General features: G+C 42.0%; 1 protein-coding gene across 4 annotated transcripts in view; it reads right to left on the bottom strand.

Annotated features, from left to right (window-relative positions):
* The window catches only part of LOC144681626 (POC1 centriolar protein homolog A-like), a 142,870-nt gene that overhangs the window by 16,955 nt on the left and 111,327 nt on the right, over positions 1–14,588 (bottom strand). For 2 of the 4 annotated variants that reach the window (XM_078543401.1, XM_078543403.1), the window contains exon 11: positions 5,812–6,195. In XM_078543401.1, coding sequence (XP_078399527.1) covers positions 6,115–6,195 — 81 coding nt within the window. In that variant the 3' untranslated portion in view covers positions 5,812–6,114. Of the gene's footprint in view, positions 1–5,811; positions 6,196–10,938; positions 11,062–14,588 lie in introns of those variants that run through there. The other 2 variants (XR_013576812.1, XM_078543402.1) reach the window with 2 other exon arrangements.

Raw genomic sequence — 14,588 nt, 5'->3', positions numbered from 1 at the left:
ATTGCGCTCTTTCGCACATGTGCGCAAAAGAGCACACAGATCTCCCTGAGGCAAAGTGCTGCCTCAGGGAGATCAGCTCCGATGTAAAAGTTGAATTTCAGTTATTAAAAAAAAATCCTCGCCATGTCACATGAGTTGGGACATGTCCATAACTTTTATTGAAATATTTGCTAAAATTTAAAAAACCCCCATGGATGAGGTTTCATGCTTTTTCCGAGGCCTGTCTGGGCTCACGGCCTGCTCGCCAATCTTAAGGTTGGATGGGCAGGTCCATCAATCAGGTTAATTAGTTTTTAATGGCCTTAATAGGCCGTTGTGAACTGAAAATCTAAATGACGCAGGGTGACATCAGGACGCATGCCCGATGTATCCCGCCTCATTTTACGTGTCAGTGAGCGGGCCCCGCCCCCGCTCACCGACCGGAAAAACCTGCTTCATATGTTTAAAGATGTAGGGATCATGGAAGGAAACAGAGTATGAACTGAAGAACAAAATAAAATAAATTTTTGTTGTACAAACTCAAATTATACTTCTGTTTCACACAGGTTATTAATAGAGGAACGGAATGTATAAATTTATATTCCAGTAATCACTGTTTGTTACTTGTTATAATGTAATGGGCTAACCAAGATGATTTTAATTGTGGGAGTTCAATCTCCTATATGAAAATGAGAACAATACCATTTGATTTCATCACAGCTGCACTCTTGAGCATAAAAGCAATTGTGTCACTGGACAATTACAGCTTTATATACCCTCTTAACTTTCAGTTACTTGAAACTGACAGCTCTTGTATCTGAATCATAAAATACAGGACCAACAAAAATCACAAATTAAAGGAAAATTTTACTGAGACCTTTGCTTGTTTGACCTTTGGAACCAGAAAGCAGAAGGGTTATCCGTTTGGTAAACATTTACATGTTATTGAATTTTAACCCTGTACCTGATTGACCTAAAGATTCAAATGATTGGAAAACAGTACATCACCTAAATAAAGTGATATTCAATATTCTATCTGCACTTTACACACCAGTAGTGCACATTTTCTTCACAATCTCCCAAAGCAAATTTATTTCAAGTGCAATATTTTGGGCTATGACATAATTTACCTATGAAGAGTTAAATTGCAAGGCATGTGGCTTTTTCTGCAGAATAAAATACCAAATCAACACACGAAAATATCAATCTATGATTTGTGTGGAATTCTGGCAATGAGGGACACAGTGTTGAGGAAAGACATCATAATTGGCATAGCTTGACAGGCTCACATCCAAATTTTGCTTTCATTAAATTTGATTCACCAGGCATTTATTGAAATCATTTTCTCTTGATTCCCTTCCCCAGTGCATACAGTGAAGGACTAACACAATAGAAAATGCTCTGCTGTGCAATTTACTTCCTAAAGCACCAATAAAGTGTGCCTTTGCTGTCTGGTCTCTATCACAGCAATTCCAAAGAACATTTGAATTTGTGTTGTGTGTCTTGTTTTCTCAACTTATGAAATGCCCAGTTCTGCTGATCTGTAACAATTATTTGTTATGGTACATTTGACACTGATTAGCTGTTGTCCATTTTCTGTTTCTGATTTGTATTTTAACTATAATGTCATGAACTGCCTCTCAGTGTAGTACTTCGATATTTTGCAAAATATTCACAAAACGTAACCAGAAACGCTAGCTTTTGCTGGCATCATTATAAAAATTAATATCAATTAAATTGTCACATAGCATGGCTTTTGCCACAACCCTGTTATAGCACATCAGTAACAGTGTATGTGGTTGCCAAATTTCCTATGCTGATTCACACTTAAAATATTGTCGTGACATTTGTAGTATGAAATCACTCAATTCATATCTGGGATGTGGGGTGGGGGGTGGGGCGGCGGTGAGGAGTTATCTTATGGGAAAAGATTGGACAGATTAGATTGATCCTTTGGAGTTTAGAAAAATGAGAGGTGATCTTATTGTAACATATAAGATCCTGAGGGGACATGACTGGGTGGATTCTGAAAGGATGTTTCCCCTTGTGGAAGGGGATGCAGTTTAAAAATAAGGGGTATCTGAAGGAGAGTAGAATTTTTTTCTCTCAGAGACTCTTTCCCTAGGGTGGTGGAGTCATGGTTATTGAATATTTTTAAGACAGGGGTAGATAGATTCTTGACTAACAAGGAAGTCAAAGGTTATTGGGGATAGGCAGGAATGTGGAGTTGGGGCACAGTCAGATCAGCCATAATCTTATTGAATGGCGGAGCAGGCTCGAGGGGCCGCCTACTCCTGCTCTTAAATTGTATATTCATATGTAGATGTTCATTTGACTCACTGATTACTGCTATAACAAAAGCCTTTACTCTGTTATATTGTGTTTGTACTGTGATTTATTGTCCATAGTTATGATTTTTAACAAGTATCCATCACAGGTTATTATCCATAATAGTGGATTTCCCATAGTAATCTTGGAAGATATGGGGACTGAAATTCAACTTCAGTGGGTATGCAAAATTGACAGTCACAGATTAGATGCCCACTATACAATTTTCATTCGAGTGAAGTTAAAGTGGAAGTTAAATTTTAGCCCTGCGCTTTTATACATTGTAACACTGTATTATCAGGGCCACTAGCTTACAGATATCATAAGTTAAAAGTAATTTTTTATTTCATGACTTTTTTTTTAAACCAGTGCTTTGGAGATAGAAAAATAGACAGAATCACATAATTTAAACCGTAAATCAGTAGCTTGATTATTTTATGGGCAGAGTTTTGAGGTCGTTAGGTGGGCAGCCCTGGGAGCGGCGGGAAATGACCCGTCGTCCACGATCGGCCCGACCGTGATTTCATACTGGCAGGTCAATTAAGGCCCGCCCAGCGTGAAACGCGGCTCTTCACTGGTCGGGAAGGGCCGAGCTGGGGTGGATGCCTGTTGGCCGCTGAGTCCAATGGTGACCCAGTGGCCGGTTTAAAAACGGCCCAGGCAGCCCCAGAAAGGCTGCTACAGAATGACATCTGTTCTGCGTTGTCTCGACGGAGTCGAGTGCGGCTGGAGACGCCAGTGTGGGAGCAGGCCGGGTGGGCACTCGGCAACCCCCCCCCTGCTTTTCAGATGAGTGCTTCACCATCCTGCTGGAGGAAGTGGCTGCCAGGAGGGACACTTTTGTCCCCAGAGATGGGAGGAGGAAGCCACCACACCTCACAAAGAGGGCATGGGAGGAGGTGGCAGCACTAATGAGCAGCCATGACGTGGTGTGGCGCACATGGATGCAGTGCCAGAAGCAGTTCAATGACCTGCTGCACTCAGGAAGGGTGAGTACCATGTTGGCATGGGTCAGTGTGCAGAAGTGTTAATATGTGACCACCCCACTGTGGACCTCAGGGGTGCTAGAGTCTGAGTGCCAACTGTCAGTGATGCCAGAGTTGGCCAAGGGGGTGAGCCTAGCCACTTGGGCTGACTGCCTTGCGGCTCGAGGGCCACGACTCAGATGTGCCCTGTGAGGTGTTCTTCAGGTGGGGTTGCAAGGCTGCAATGGCGCTGCAGATAGAGAGTGGACTAATCAATGCTCCTGTTCCTTCAGGAGAAGACGAGCCATAACCAAGCAGAGAGGGCATGTACAAGCGGAGGCCTGCACAACCTGCTGCTGGTCAGCAGGTTCGAGCAGGACATCCTAGACCTTGAGAGCTGGCACGCTCCCCGTACAACTGGGTGTAGAGAGGCAGGGGTGCCAGAGAAAGGTAAGAGTGCAGTACACAGAAGTGAGAGTTTCAGATTGTGCAACCTTTCTAGCGTAGTCTCTTCATTGATGGGAGCCTCGAACCTGGAGTCCCCATTGATCATTGAAAGATGATGGCACTATGATGCAGATCTCCATTGTCTCACCAGGGTGCCAGGCATGCACAGTGACAGTGTGGTGACGTTAACTAATGACATGTCCTTGTTCTCCCTTCTGGGTTCACCAGCACTCACCTGATCTCTAGGCCCCAAAAGGCCACCCCTGACACCGGAGGACCATGGGGCTGCACTTGGGCCTACATCGCACCTACAATCTGAAGCAGGCACCAGCGCAGATACCAGCACCACTGTGGGTATTAGATCGGTGGCCAGAATGTCGGTGCACATTTGTGAGGGCACTTCACAATCACTTGAGGTGCAGCAGAGGCAGAGCGTGCCCAGGGTGTCGGCAGTCGGGGGACTGCTGGGGACCAGAACGATGCTCAGTCGAAGGCAGATGATGAGCCTCATTCATTAGGTGGCAGATGCTGGATGTCTAGCGAGATGTGCGGGAGGATCTGGCGGAGATCCATGAGGGTTTGCGTGCCATGGTCTCCATTGTGGAGGAATCCATGCAGAGTGTGAGCACTATGTTGACTCTCATGGCCAAGCGGACTGCCTCCACCATTGAGAGAGTGGCAACTCTCATGGAAAGGTAGCTCATGGAAAGGCCAGAATGAGGGGTTCCTGGGTTTGTGCTTGGACCTGACAGTGCTGCTGAGGTCAGGGACCATGAGGTATCTCAACATAGAGGTGCCCTTGGAGGCATCCATGAAAATCAAAGGCCAAAGCCCTCAAGAATGGAGTGGAAATCCTGCCAGAGGAATTGTTTGGGCTGCAGCCTTTCCTGCCCATGGTCCTGTCTGACTCTGACGGCTCACCAGCCTACTGCAGGGAGGCTGCCTCCATTGAGCTAGTGACCTCCAAATGTGGTGAGGCTGCAAAATCCTCCCTAATTGGAGCTTTAACCATCTTAATCGGCTGCCTGCCATGGTGCTGCGGGCAGCTGATCCTATTCCCAACCTGCTCCTGGGAAAGTTCCATGGCAACAAGAATGTTCCAATGAATCGTCTCGATGCGACCACCCCCCCACCCCCCACAATTTTCCTGCCCCCACGGTTGTCACCACGGAGCCAGGAAAATTCAGCCCATTAACTCTGTCTCTCCAGCGTTATGGCTGGACTTGCTGAGAACTTTCAGCATCATTTTTATACAGAAGTTATAACTGCTTTTTTATCTAGTGGTTATAAGATCCTGGGAAGAACACTCATTGATCCTAGTATATAAACAAACTCAAAGATATCCCGACAGGGTGGAATTTTATCAGCGGTGGGGAAAGTGAGAAGGCTTTCCCAGCCAAAGGCCAATTGATGCTCTTAAGTGGCCAATTAAGGGCCAATTAAATGCCTCCTCTTGCTACCATTTGCATTTTACCATAGGCCGGGGTATGCACCGCCATATGGGGAAACCACCCCGTAAAACCTGGCAGCATCCCTGTGATGATGCACTCCCTGGCCCACCAGGGCACCCCTTCCTGGTGGCAAGGGCTGCCCCCAATGAAATACCATGCATGCCCTCACCAATCACTCCCAACCCACCACTGGAGTCTGCCTGCCTGGCCCCAGTGACTCCAACCCCACTTTATCTTGGTCCAAGGCTGGCATCCATGCAGTTTCTCCAGGCCGGTGCAGTCCAGCAGTACCCACTGCTCCTGGTGGCGTAACTGGTACTGAAGAGCTGCCAGCCCTTTGACCGGCTGGCAGCTTTTGGAAGTGGTATTTTATCTCTTAAGTGGATGGGAGGCCCAACGGTAGCTCATTAGCTGCCTGATTGGCACAGAATCTGGTCGGGGGTACCCCAAAAGACAAAGGCCAGCAGGGTTTGCCACCGCTGTTCGGGTTACCGCTGACCCGACAAAATTCAGCCCTTTACGAGCAACTGAAACTTTTAAAAACAATTAAAGCACATCTGATGGAATTGACAAATTTTAGCTGCTAATTTCAAGATCGAAATGTTATTAGAATATTAAAAATCTAAATACATATGGATCCCTTTTGGTGTGAAATAAAACAATTTATTGCATAATTAGAAATTTATTGCATTATAAGAAATACTCCCTCACATAGAGGGCATCATTATATAAAACGTACAAAAAGATATACAAATCACTGCTGAAAATATCAGTGCAGCTGTACTCAGGGAACATATTAACCAAGAAGGATTAACTATTTTACAAAATTTTGATTGGTAATCTGTGGATTAATACACATTAAGATTATCTGCCAGTTCAGATACTTAATCTTTCAATTTCACTGGTGTTTCACTCCTGTTTTCAAACAGTAGACCTTACTTTAATCATGACTTCTGTTGGTTGTCAAGACATTCACGCAGCTTGTCTTCTGTTAATGTAAGTCGCTGTTCAAGAATCGTCACAGTCTAAAGAGTAAAATTAAAAGATAAAGTGCTGTTCATTGGAAATAAAGGGAGATGCAGCAGAATAGCCTTTTCATATGACAGCATTTGGGGCTTGTGATACTGTTTCCTGTCATATGTAAACACTTCTGAGTTGAAAGGAACAGGCACATGTAAAACAGCAATGAATGTACAGGATAAGAGTAACCACAAATAAAGTTATACATTATTTTGAGTGGCCTTAGAGTAGCACATCATCTTTCTTGCGACAATTTGGTTGATTTCACACCAGTCACAGAATAAAAGGGTTTAATGCATATAGTCCATACCCAAATAACACACACAAGAAAAAAAATTGGTTCAAAACTTTTATCTAATTCCCAGTTTCTTTTCACTGCCTCCTCCAATATAACCAAAGGCTAAGGAAGACAATAGTATTGCTGCTCTCTTTCTGCCTGCAATTCAGATACCATGACTCTAACTTTATGAGCTCCGACATCTGGTATAGTGAGATTCTTCTAAATGGATCATAGTGAAGCAGTTTCCTTGATATTCCCTTGGGGTTGGGGCCCACATAGGACAAAAACATTCACATCACAGTATACAAGGGGCTTCTAATTCTTCGGAACAATGTTGTAACCTTTACTGCATACCATTCTAACCATAATAATATCCCAATTATTAACCAATTTGCAAGAAATTGTAATCTTTGGAATGTTGTTAATACAAATGTCATATTAAATAATTGCTTGTACTAGTTTAACTGACAATCCATTTTATTGAAATGTAATTAACTTGAATGAGTAATTGAAGAAAAGTATCAAGTTGAACCATTAATATGTAAACTAAAATAAGATTGGTTCCATTCAAAACACATAATATGGTTTAAAATCTGCACTTGGAGAAAATATCAACTTAAAGCAGAGGTAGATGAGGCGTCCAAAAGTCTTTTGAAGAATACTATTATGTACTTTTCAGTGAAGTACCTAGACAATTAAAATGGATAGGATCAAGTGCATCCGAATTCACTTACAAACATTTTAAAGTACCCCATTTCTTCTACTGAGAATTTAATTTTTATCCCTTACTATCTTTTGAGCTGAGCAAGACAGAATGCAAGATATACCAGTTGGCCACAGTTAGCTGGTCAGGGGGAAGTGAAGACACACTTGATTTGAAATTGCTGCAATCGGTTTGGCTGCAAACAATGTTGATTAGACTTTTATGCTCATCATTGACATTGCACAATATTTGTATTGCAAATCGCACGTCCCAAAAATACGATCTGGCATTGATACGCAAAGATAAAATTTCACATTTGGACAGACAAGATAATATTGAATCAGTAAATGCACAGCCGTCTATAAAGTCTGAACTGCTGTGTCATTTTCTCAACTAGACCAGTGGGAAAAATAATAGCCCATGGAGCATGCACAGAACAGGCTTAAATTGAGATAGAATTCTATCAGTTCATTGTAATCCAAAAATATTTATGTAATCAGCAAGGTTTGTGGAACAAAAGACAGAGAAAATTAATAGTTGAAATCAACAACATAAAATAGACATGGTAAAGGTTAGCAGTTATTATGGTAATTTCATATTCTGGACAAACTTACATAAATGCATAGGAGTGACCTGACCTTTTGGCTACCACATGGTTACAGAGCTAAGGTCAGAGCTCAGCATGTGATGATGGGGGAAGAGAGATTAATACATCATTGATGCAAATGTGCATCCCATTACTCTACAGTTCAACAGACGAGCACTCCAACGCCATGCCACTCAGGTTGTTGTACAACTTTTGAAAATGATTATGATAAATTCAAAATATCACCCTATTGGTTAAGTGCCTGTGCATTCCACAGCCTGAATTTTATGAGGGGTAAAATATTTGGGAACAAAATCAACTGCTCAAATAAAACTTCTTCCAAAGAGCTCCTTTGTTGAGTGCTCCTGACCAATATTCTGTTGAACCAGATGGGAAGCAGATGAGCTCTGCATGGTGCACATCCACTTGTTAGAATACCTCATAGTTACATTGTGTGTAAAGCAATTAATGTACTCTTTGGGCAGCATTTGCCTGTCGGTGAGCAGGGGACGGGGCTCCTTGCCTCATGGAGATCCCTGCGCTCTGTCGCGTGCATGCGCGAAAGAGCGCAGGGAACCATGCAGGGAATCCCCCCCCACCCCCACCACACTCGCACAGGGAGCTCACAGTGCTTCTGGGCGAGCGTCACGCTGGGCGGGCCTTAATTGGCCCGCCCACATAAAATGGTGGCGCGGTCCCGATCAAGGGCGCCGATCAGGTTCGTGCCTGCCCCCGCACAAACCCCCCGACAGGGGGAAATTTCTGACCTTTAATTTAAAATCCATCACCGATTCATTGTCTGAACAGAAAATCAACAGGAAACTGGGTATCATTTTATAGTACTCTTCACAAGAGAAATAAGCAGCTCTGATTTCAGCGGCACAGCAATAAAATAGATGAAATGAATTGCTGGCTTCTGTGCATCCAAGACCGACTATAGGAAGTGGTTTCTGTAGATATCTCCAAAGGCAGTGGCAGCTCAACAGGAATATAATTCCAAAGGCATTTGCTTTTGGAAGCATAGAGCCAGTCTGATTTAGTTGATAGCTTTGGAACTTTTGAAATAAGAAACAGGAGCAGAAATAGGCCATAATACCCCTCGAGCCTGCTGTACCATTCAAAATATGATCATGGTTGATCTTTCACCTCAACTCCACTTTCCCACCTTGTCACCATATCCCCTGATTTCCTTAGTGTCCAAAAAATATAAGTATCCTTGCCTCTGGATTTAAGTTGCACTCTAGGACTTGACCACCCAATCTAGACTGATGCTTCAGTGCAGCACTGAAGAAATGCCATGGTACCAGGGAGCTATTTTATGAATGAGCCATTAAACAGAGGCAAAAGTCCCGTGGCACTATTTAAAGAAGGGTAAGGTGTTGATTCTGCAACCATCATAACAAATCAAGTGGTAATTTATCAAATTTGTTGGAACCTTCCTATACACAAATTGGCTACCACATTTCCCTGTGTAACAAGTGGTTGAGTTTTCAAAATAATTTATTTGCTATAAGTTGCTTTGGAATGTCTTGATGACATGAAATGTGCTACAGAGATCTAATTAATTTTTCTTTTCCAGACAGCAAAGAGCTGAACGGTTTAGCCCACTAGTAGAGGGCAGCAAGACAGTTCTGCACGCACTATCCTATATACATACTCGCAGCCACTGGCAGTTAGAAACAAAGCTAATAATAACAAAAAAATACTATGGCTTTGCAGGCATAATTGTTTTTCCTCAATGATTTAGAATTTTATCCATAATATAAATAGAGTTGTTTCCACATCACCAGGGCCATAAGGAGCCATTATAAATGCAGTATTAGCTGCACTGAAATAACTTAACAGAACTCAAGGGTCAATGCAATCTTAATCAAGGTAACTAAATGAAAGAATATTAAATATTATTTAGAAAATAGTTACCAAAGTAATTCCAGACATATATTTTCAGATGAAAGTGATGTACTGCAAATAAAGCTATAAGGAAAAGATTAAATTGTTTTTAAAGTAGAAAAGATTCCCTTGTTCCTAGAATGTCCATCTTGTTAAAGTGTTAGCAATCAACAAGCTTTACCCATCTGATCCATCCAGCTATGCCCTTTGCCTTTTGGTCTTACAGGCAATCACAAATGACCCAGATTAACTAGGGGAACCACTTTAGGTATCTTTGAAAGTGTGACAGCAACCCTGCAGAACCAGACTGCTAGGTCAGAGGGCAACAGTCTAAGCAAATGGTTAAGAGTATGGAATGTCAATAAATTGTTCAATATGCCTGGAAGCCTTCTTTTCTGTTAGACTTGTGCTATTTACCACATGCCATGAGAGAAACACGGCAGTTTACAAACCTACTTCCTCCAGCAATATAAACCATATGTCCTCTCTCTCAGGTAGACAAAATGGTGGCTTTCAATCCAAATATTAGAAACACATGGAAATAAATGAATTCCTGTGAGTTTACAAAACTTCTTCACATAGGATATGGCTATCTGATTTCAGAAAGATTTCTTTTGTTTCAATCAGCAGTTCAGCCTCTGAAAACAGATTCTGTATCACAGCATCCAATTTGACAATCATCTTTAAACAACTACAGTTAACATTATGTGCTTTTTAAAATCTTCGCTGGAATATTTAAAGATTATAATATAGTACAATGTTTCTTCAAATGTGTGAGTTGTATATGAAATACATTTTGACATAGATAGTCAATTTTAATGGGAGAATAGAACACTTTTGGATTATAATACATGCTTGTAATGTGTTTCTTTAAACTTGTGAACTGTATATATAATTAGATTTAATTTAAAGCTAGCTCATTTTAACAAGGGTCGCTTTTTTAAAAACAGTAAGAACCATTTATATTATGGAAACCTTCTGTGCAGAATCCCTAAATTCAGTACCAGTGTGATTATATGCTTTAAAACAGCATGCATCCATTGCAAATAGGGCCAACATCATTTGTAACCATATTGGGACATTTGTGTGCATTTCCTTCATGACATTCTTACCGTTTATTTTACCCCCATAAACTTTTCTTTAGAAGATGAGAATGGATTTCTATTAGCATTACTCTAACTATTAGATTATGTTCAATTTGGAAAGCTTTCAATTTGTTTATCTTTCTTTTCCAATAAAATTAGGAGGGAGAAACTAAAATTCCTAATGTGTAATGTTTAACTACTTACTGTAGGTTGGATATTGCTGATTCTCTGAATAAAGTTCATCTTACACAAACAAATCCACAAGGTAAATCACCTCCTGACACATGTAACATTGACCACCTCAGACAGTGCAGTGATAGAAAGAAGCTGTATTACAAAAAATAAATAACGGGTTTAAATAATAGATAAAGCACATAGTATAGGCTTGAACACAGGCAGTTTATTTCTTACACAGCATAGGTTGATCTATCTCAGAAAATACTGTCACACTTGTAATAAATTAACGTTGTCCAATTTATGTTCCACTCTAACACAACTTCACAACTATAACACTAACTAGCTGAGTCCCATAGTCAGGAACAGATAAGATCAAAAACAATCATGGGCTCGATTTTCAATTGCCGGTGGGGACAGGAATGACTATGGGTGTGATTTGAAAACACTGCATCCTACTACCTCTAGAACACAATTTTCAAAGGGAGGGCAGGAACCCAACTGCCTCCAATCAAGGGCCTGTTAAGATCCTTGAGGAGCTTGTTGCATGAGGTCAGTAAATCATTATTCCCCGACCAGGAATTGAACCCAGGCCGCAGCAGTGAAAGCGCCGAATCCTGACCACTAGACCACCAGGGAAGCTAAAGCATGAGCCCTATTTACATGGCAGACGTGTGGGGATAAACCTAACGGACCAGGAAGGGTGAGAAGGTGGTTTTTGTAAATCACCGAATGTGATCAACCAATTTAAGATAAGCAGTCAAACTCAATGTGGCTCATTTATGCTTGCTAGAAGCGACATATATTCATATGCAGGGGTACGTTCTCTGAGAACAAAAGGAACGCGTTCAAACCATGCACCTTTTTTAATTACCTGGGAGTTTGGGGAGCCTATCGTTCCCTGTTTCTTTCTCCAAGATAATACATCGGTCAATCAGAATCTACTTGCCAAATGATCAGCACCCTTTTCTCTTGTAGTGTAAATTGTTGTGACTGTTTGAAATTTGGCATTCTTGCATTTGTCTTGATGAGTACAAGGTGAAAAGCTTCAGCAACACCTCTCTCTTTTCAGCAATATTCAAGTTCTGTACTACTAAGTGACTGTTTCACTGAACGCCTCCCCCATGCAGTTAACTCAGAAAACCCCTCTGGTTATCAACTGGATTATACTGTGGTTTTTCCCTTCTCGAGTTTGTCTAAGGAGCCCAGGCAGAAAGTTCCACTTTTCTCCTAGGTTGCTAGCAGTAGAGCTCAGGAGAGCAACTCTCAATTCCAAGAGATTCCTGGGAGATCCAGAAGGGCTGACAATCCTAGGGGAGGAATTCCCATTTTATGTTGTGGTACAGGTTAGATCCCTTGGTTGTCATCCAATTCTGAAGAGTTATGCATTTACTTGTTATCATTTCATATTTTGTGCTGATGAATGTTAGTTCTGGGGAATTGTCCTTTTCTTACGCCAAGTATAGTACAGTCAAATGCAATGTACAGTTCAAGGGTGAGTTTTTCAAAGAAAATCTTTTGAATTTCCTCTCATCTATTTACTGAGACAGAATATTTTCTGTTCAACTAATTATCAAAATGATGAGCTCACAACAGGTATTAAAATTCCTACTGTGTCGTTAACATGTGCTCTACTCATATGTTGCTGATATCTATCTTATCATAATTTTAAAAACTGTTCATCCAGGAGGGACTGTTCATGTCATGTGCTTTGGACGGACTTTTTTCCAATCCCCTGTGCAAGAGGGCTCATTCTGAGCTGGGCCCTTGGTTCTTTTATCAGACTACCAAGAGCACCGAAATACTCAGATCAAAAATAAACACTACCAAGCCCCAACAGTTCAGCAAGGCTTTCCACCAAGAAATATTGCAATGCGAAAGATATAACTTGCCAGTTTATCGGAAGTCTTCTTTCCAAATAAAACAAAGTGTCTGAATTAGGAACAAACCTACCAAAAGGCTAACGAACAGTGTTTGTTACTTAAATTATACCTTTATTTTCAGTGGCAGAATTTTCAGGTCGCAGATGAAAGGGTTTAGTGACCTAGATGCAAATTCAAGTTCCACCATTCTACCAACATTTAATTAAATAAATCTGGTAATTTCTGGGCTTGCACCAGAAAATGAATCAGGATAGCTATGGATTATTGTAGAAACCCAACTGGTTCATTAATGGCCTTCAGGAAAGAAAAAATGCCATGTCTACCCAGTCTGGCCTACACTTTGGGTGACTCTTCACATCCTCAGGGTAACTGACTTGCCAGTGTTACCAATATCCCAGGAATAAATTAAAAATATAGAACTTCAGGAGCATAATTTTCTGCGATAAACTATTTTAGCCAATAAAAACAAACATGGTCCAAGAGCTGCTTTAACCAGCTGCCACGTAAGTGAAGCACCATCAATACATGCATTCAGATAATCCTTTAGGCCAAAACAAGGCCAAAATGAGCACTAACAAGAGATCGCCAAAATATATATAATGGGCAAGATCTTCCCCCCGTCGGGGGGATTGTGCGGGAGCGGGCGCAAGCAGGCGAGTTCCCGATCGGCGCCCCTGGTCGGGGGTGCACTGCCATTTTACGTGGGCGGGCCAATTAAGGTCTGCCCAGCGTGACGTCCGCCTGGAAGCGCTATGCACTCCCTGTGCGGGCGGGGGGATTCCCTGAGCCGGGTGCGCGCTCTTTTGCACGCATCGCACAGATCTTCCTGAGGCAAAGTGCTGCCTCAGGGAGATCGGCTCAGGTTTGAAAGGTTCAATAAAGAAGGGGAAAAAAATTACTGACATGTCCACTCATGTGCCACTGTCACATGAGCTGGGACATGTCGATTTTTTTTATTTAAACATTTTATTAAAATTTTAATACCCTCATGAAACCTCATCCCGCCCGTGGATGAGGTTTCATGCTTTTTCAGAAGCTCGCCTGGGCTCCTGGCCTGCCTGCCAACGGGCAGGTCTATTAATCATGTTAATTACTTTTTTAATGGCCTTAATAGGCCGAACTGAAAATCTAAATGATATGGGGTGACGTCGGGACAAACGCCCGACATCACCCCACGTCATTTTATGCGTCGGCGAGCAGGCCCCACCCCCTACACAGAAGATTCTGCCCAATGTTGATCCACATTGAAGTAATTGAAAATCTATGACCATTTGACAAGAAGATACCTACAGTAAGTCAGAAATAATGTTTTTATTGGCATTAAAGTGGTAAGGTGACTGCACCCTTAACTCAGATGCACTCTGCCCACTGCGATCAAACAAAAAAGTAATCAGTCAAGATTTAGAGTCATAGAGTCTTACAACATGGAAAGAGGCCCTTCGGGCCATTGTGTCCATGCCGGTCATCAAGCCCCTATCTACTCTCATCCCATTTTCCAGCACTTGGCCCGTAGCCTTCTATGCTGTGGCATTTCAAGTGTTCATCTAAATACTTCTTAAATGTTGTGAGGGTTCCCGCCTCTACTACCCTTTCAGACAGAGTTCCAGATACCACCCCCACCCTCTGGGTGAAAAACCTTTCCTCAAGTCCCCTCTAACCCTCCTGCTCCTTACTTTAAATATATGACCCCTGGTTATTGACCCCTCCACTAAGGGGAAAAGTTTCTTCCTATCTATCCTAACTATGCCCCTCATAATATTGTATACATCAATCAGGTCCCTCCTCAGCCTTCTCTGC

The sequence above is a fragment of the Cetorhinus maximus genome, chromosome 6, assembly GCF_964194155.1.
Source record: "Cetorhinus maximus chromosome 6, sCetMax3.hap1.1, whole genome shotgun sequence".
Taxonomy (NCBI): Eukaryota; Metazoa; Chordata; class Chondrichthyes; order Lamniformes; family Cetorhinidae; genus Cetorhinus; species Cetorhinus maximus.
The sequence above is the reverse complement of the archived record's forward strand: the minus strand, read 5'-3'. Positions and strand labels throughout refer to the sequence as shown.